This window comes from Elephas maximus, chromosome 22 (assembly GCF_024166365.1).
Source record: "Elephas maximus indicus isolate mEleMax1 chromosome 22, mEleMax1 primary haplotype, whole genome shotgun sequence".
In the NCBI taxonomy this organism is placed as follows: Eukaryota; Metazoa; Chordata; class Mammalia; order Proboscidea; family Elephantidae; genus Elephas; species Elephas maximus.
Genome location: NC_064840.1, coordinates 41,141,395 through 41,147,394, shown reverse-complemented (window position 1 = coordinate 41,147,394; position 6,000 = coordinate 41,141,395). Strand labels below are relative to the sequence as shown.

At 45.5% G+C, this 6,000-nt stretch overlaps 1 protein-coding gene across 1 annotated transcript in view; it reads left to right on the top strand.

Moving 5' to 3' along the window:
• The first annotated feature begins 572 nt into the window (after positions 1 to 572).
• The window catches only part of C22H8orf74 (chromosome 22 C8orf74 homolog), a 38,169-nt gene continuing 32,741 nt past the window's right edge, over positions 573 to 6,000 (top strand). The window contains exons 1-2 of the mRNA XM_049865490.1: positions 573 to 620; positions 2,891 to 3,083. Of these exons, the coding sequence (XP_049721447.1) occupies positions 573 to 620; positions 2,891 to 3,083 (241 nt within the window). The remainder of the gene's footprint in view (positions 621 to 2,890; positions 3,084 to 6,000) is intronic.

Genomic DNA, 6,000 nt, shown 5'->3' with positions numbered 1-6,000 from the left:
AATCTCGGCATATGGCTGACCGGGCACTGAACTTAGGCACCTCTGCACACTATTTTCTGCACCCCAAAACAAAGCCATGATGCTGGAAACAGGGTGTCCATGGATGCCATTGACCAGTGTCATTTCAGTGAAGAAATGGGGTGGAAACCATCCTAATGAGGTACGGATGCAGTGAGGAAGTTGAGACAGTAAATGTAGGAAATCTTTCAATGGAGATAAAACCTTGCCTGTGGAAGGAGAGAAATGGGGCTTGAGTTAGAAGAATGTGTAGGAAGAAAAACTCTGAGAACAGTCATTTCCTGAAGGAAAACAGGTTGTGAGGAGAGGTTGGAGATAAGAGGAAAAGAATTAAAGCCCCTGAAGAGATGCAAGAGAAGGAAATCCAGAGCCCACCCTTAGAAGAGGGGGCTCTTTCCTTCTGTGAGACAGGAAGGAGCGAGCTGAGGAACAGAGCTCAGAAAGTGCCATGCCATCAAGAAGCAGGCTTTCGTGACCTAATAAAGCCTGCCCAAGGATTCCAGAAACCCTGAATCTGTCCCGACCAGGTCTCCTAGCAACCAGATGGTGGGGCCATGGCACTCTTAACACCCCAGGGAGTGAAAGAAGTCTTCCAACTTCAGGTGAAGAGAAAAAGAAGCTTCTAAAAGAAACTTTGTTCAGATTGGTCTAATAGTGATATGTGTGTGTGATAGAAGCAGCTCCATGACAGTGCCTCTTTAGAGGACACCTTGGATACCCACCCAGTTCATAACCATGTGTTTACTAGCTAGGACTGGAGGCCCATGGCTCACCAGCCCCGACAGCTTACAGTTACTTTGGGGGCCTACAATGACAGCCCCAAGGTGGCAGAGCCTGTCTGGGAAGGAGCAGCCTTACTGGAGGCATTCTGCCTGCCTGAGGAAGGGCTAGAGAAAATCCCTGGGACAATTTTATAATCTTCTTTCTAAAGACAGGATTTTCACCAGGGAGCCTCCAGGCCCTATGAATCCTCTGGAATTGTATGCTAATAAGTATAGAGGGTGTGTGTGTGTGTTGAGGGAGAGGAGGGCTTCTGTTGCTTTGGGGTAGGTTTATTGTTAGTTGTTAGTTGTAGTCCAGTTTTGGCAACCCCAAGTACAGCAGAAAGAAATGTTGCCCAATCCCAAACCATCCTCAAGACTGTTGGTATGCTCCTATGCATTTTTGCAGCCACAGTGAATTTTGAGTGCCTTCCAACCTAGGCGGGTCATCTTCCAGCACTATATCAGACAGTGTTCTGTTGTGATCCATAGGGTTTCTATTGGCTGATTTTCAGAAATACATAGACCTTTATTCCTACTGGAAACCCTGGTGGCGTAGTGGTTAAGTGCTACGGCTGCTAACCAAAGGGTTGGCAGTTCAAATCCGCCAGGCGCTCCTTGGAAACTCTATGGGGCAGTTCTACTCTGTCTTATAGGGTTGCTATGAGTTGGAATTGACTCAACAGCCCTGGGTTTGGCTTTTCTTTCTTCTTCTTCTTTTTTTTTTTTTTTTTTTTTTTGGTTCTTCCTACTGCAACTTAACCTGGAAGCTTTGCTGCAACTTGTCCACCATGGGTGACTCTGCTGGTATTTGAAATACCGGTAGCATAGCTTCCAGCATCATAGCAACATGCAAGCCACCACAAGGGTAGAGAGGAGGGCAAATTTCATCAGTTTCTCAGAACCAATTCTCAACCCAAAAGGGTGAGCAAGGAGGGCATGTGGAGTCATGGAGGCCAGGAAGGCACACGAGGACCTAACCTGTGGGGCCCCTAAGGCTTCTCTGCAAGCTCCTTCCAAAGATAGGTCTGTCCAAGAAGGGTTTCAGGGCACAGCTCCCAACTTCAAGTAAGAGGACCATGTGTGAACTGTGTGTACAGTTGGGCATCATCTGATCCACAGTCACATGCTGCCCCCTTGGCTGGGTTCTTCCTCCCCATCCTGGGACATATATGTGCTTTCATGAATCTTCTCTAGACCTTGCAATCATCTGTCCCATCCCCTCCAACCTGAGGCCCCAAGTGGGGATCTATGAGGACAGGAAGGAAGGGTTACCTGAGCTGGGCACAAGTAGTGGTGGAAGGGGAATCCCTGGGGGCTGAGGACAGGACTGTGGACCTCCCCCTATCGCCAAGCCTGCCATAAGTCCCCTCAGGGTCCTCTCAGCCAGAGCAATCCTTGCTCTAAGGAGAAAACATTCTTGTGTGTGGTGAGTCTCTGCTACACAAGAAAACATTCTTGTGTGTGCTGAGTCTCTGCTACCTTTTATTACCTCTCCTTTAAGTGGGTCTTGATTCTCCTCTATCTGGTAGTGACCTATAAGAACACTTCTGGAAGGACCAGTCAAACCCTCAAGTAAAATAGGTTTTTACATAGGATAAAAGATACCTCAATCAGTCTTTTCCTCCTGGCCTGCCAGAGTGCCTGAATTTTCACCGAGCAAAACACATTTCTTCTGCCAAAGTATTGCCTCACCAAGTCTCTTCTCAGTCAGTCATTTACACTTTAACATGAATTTCATTATCAGATCACTACTTTCTGGGGCAGCTAGCTGAGAGTAGGCTCTGAGGGAAACTAAATTGCACTGGGGAAGAGGGAAGAGGGGCTATAATTTAGAGCTTGATGCCTCAAGTATATAAACGTGGGGCTGCAGTTCCTAGTATGATAACTGTCAGTAGAAAAGGCAGTGCTAGAAAGAAGAGCACATCATCCCTACAAAGGGGAGGGAAAACTGCCCAGAAGCCAAATCACAATTCTGCTTGGTGTATCCACATTTCTGCTCACTCTTCAGGGCTCTGGGAAGCTGCTGTGGAGTCCTCAACAGTGTTTTCCCAGTAAGGATGGCATCTTGACTCCCCAAACCCACCACCTCCTTATCTCATGCCCTGCAGAAACCAGAGGGTCGTAAACATCTGTGGGCATTGCTGAACTGGGAAGAGTTTGATGAAGTGAGAGACTTCCGCAGAAGCATCCTGCTGGACACTCTTTATGAAAGCATTGTCTTTGCAGTGGGCAAAGGCTTCCCATGGGTCAAGGTGGCCCAGGTGGCCAAGTTCACAGAGGAACTGCTCCAGGAAGCCAAAGGTAAGGAGTATCCACAACCCCACGAGGCCTCTGAGCAGCTGGGGCCCTTCCTTTCCCTGACATTTAGTCTCCTTATAAGCTTGTAAACCATGTCCCCGTCAAGGTTTTCTGAAGAGTGGAGCAAACCTTGCTCGCTCCTTACTAGTCTCCCTGGCTGCAAATCTCACACCACTCCAAGCTGTTCACACAGCAGCCAGGGTGTTTGTGTTTTGTTTTTTGCTTGGCTTAAGTCAAACACGTCATTCTCCTGCTTAAAACCTTTAATTGACTTCCAGTTACACTCCTGAAAGATTGTATATTTTCCTTCAGGTTTTGCTCTGCCAAATGTCTCAGGGGAAGCTGGACATGTACCAGTTTGCTGACACATAAATGAGGGAGTTGCAGGCAGAGGAGTTTTTAGAGCATCTCTACCGCCCTCTGCCTTGTGGTGGGCTTTCATGGGAAAGGTCACGAATGCCTCTCCCCTGCAGCCCCATGACACGAAGTTGGTCACCTCTTGGGCTGTGAAATGTAGATTCATTCATCGAGCAGCCTTTCTGTGGTGACCATCCTAGTAATAATTAACTCAGTCAAGAAACATCAATAGGTTCTCAGACTAGTGAGCGAATTCTTGATAAGGGACAGGATGCTCAAATACAAAGAGCTTCCCCACAACACACTTACTGATTCCAAAAAGGAGAAGAATAACCTCACAGTGAAGAAGCCTGCAGATACCACCTTAATCAAATGATCCAAATGAACATCATCAAGAATAGGACAAACTGGTAATGATCATGTATCACCTGGGAGGATACAATGAGAAGAACAGAGCATCACTTCAAGGATGCTTCTAACAAAGACACATGACCTGAATCTAATCATGAAGAAACATCAAATTGAGGAACTTTGTGCAAAGTCACTCGCTTGTAGTCTTCAAAAATATTAAGGTTATAGGAAGCAAGGAAAAACTGAGGAATTGTCCCAAACTGAAAGAGACTAAAGAAGCATGGCAACTAAAAATTAAATGTGATGTGTGATCCCCAGCTTGGATCCTTTTGTTGTGAAGGACCTTACTGGAACAATTAGTGAAACTTGAATAAGATATGAGAATTAGACAATAGTAACATATCAAGGCAGCCCTGGGTGGCAGTTTCCAGTCAATTACTAACCTAAAGTTTGACAGTCCAAACCTACCTAAAGGCACCATGGAAGAAAGGCTTGGATATCTGCTTCTGTAGAGATGACAGCCAAGAAAATCCTTTGTAGCACAGTTATATTCTGTAACACATGGGGTCACCATGAGTTGGAATTGACTTGATAGTAACAGATTTAGTTTCGGTTTTTAACATACCAAGGTTAATTTCCTTATTTTGATGGTAGTATCTATGTCTTTGCGGTTATGAATGTCTTTGTTTTAGGAAATTAAACGCTAAAGTATCCCAGGGCTATTGGGGCATCATGTTGGCAACTTTTTTGTAAGTAGATTGGGAATGAATTTCTTTATACTATTTTTGCAACTTTTCTGTACTTAATTTCTTTTATTTTAAAATTGTTTTAAGATAATAAGATTTTTAAAAATGTGTGGCACATTTCAGGTCTTCCTCTGGCCCTCTGCCATGATCTCCAAGCCCACAGGCTACATGATGCCCCTAGAGCTGATTTGCCAAGAGCTCATCAGCTAGTCCTGCCAGCAAAATCTCCAAAGTCCTCCCCTAATCTTGACAATTCTCACCACCTCCACAGCCACCACACTTTCTAACTCACCTCCATCTCTTGACTGGCCCATTGCTTTCAAATCTTGTTCTTCCGCAGACCGTCCACCAAATTGCAGAGTGATTTTCCAAAAACACAAATAAAATTGCATCACTCCTCTACTTAGAACCATGCAGTGCTCCCAACACGTGTTCTATGCGTGCTTGGATTCAAACTTATTTTTATTTCTTGAGCTCCATTTGTCCCCTCCAACTTCTCTCGTCCAGGCCAGCATGTCTAACCAAGTGGTCTCAGCCTGAAGACTCTCATGAGTCGATCTCAGAGATCCTCGGGGAATTTCATTCCACCTCAGGCACCCTCTCAGCCCCACCCGGGGCCTTCCTGGCATCCCTCTGTGTCACTCCTTTCCGCTGCTCACAGCAATATCCGGGTACCAAAGTTAAACCCTGTAGTTTGAGCTCTAAAGTGGCTTGTGGCCAGAACAAACACTAATGAGCGGGAATAAGAATGACGACGCCAAACAGGTGGGAACTCAGACTCTTTTAAGTTTCCATCAGAGCCTTCCACAAGCCAAGCCCTTGACAAACAGTCAAGATGGTGCAAACCCAACCTAAAACAGAGGCAATTAGATCACACCTGAGCTTTCAGCCTTGCTGATTATAAGCGTACCTTGCCAACACATCTATGTCTCGTAGACTTCTAAAACCTTAGAGTTGGAAAGAGACTTAGTGGTCAGAAAATTTTAATTCCCCCTGTTTCAAGGAGAAAAGGAGCCCTGGTGGTGAAGTGGTTAAACACTCGGTTTTTACCCGAAAAGATGGTGGTTTGAACCCACCAGCTGCTCCGCTGGAGAAAGATGTGGAAGCCTGCTTCCATAAAGATTACACCCTTGGAAACCCTATACGGTAGTTTTACTCTGCCCTGAAGAATCACTGAGTCAGAATCAACTCCCTGGCAAAGAGCTGGGTTTTTTAATTTCGTTTTGTTTATTTCAGGGAGCCCTTTAACATGCCAATGAGCGTTCATACAACCTCTGTTTGTACCCTTCAGGTGTCAGGGAGCTCACTAGTTTATTAAGAACAAGTTATTAGAAAGTTCTTCCTTATACCTAGCTTGTCTCTGCCTTCTTCACCTACTACTCATATGTCCAAAGTTTGTCCTCTAGGAACAGAGCTCTAGCCCTGAAGATATTTAATGTCTGTGACTATTATGTCTTCATGTTTAG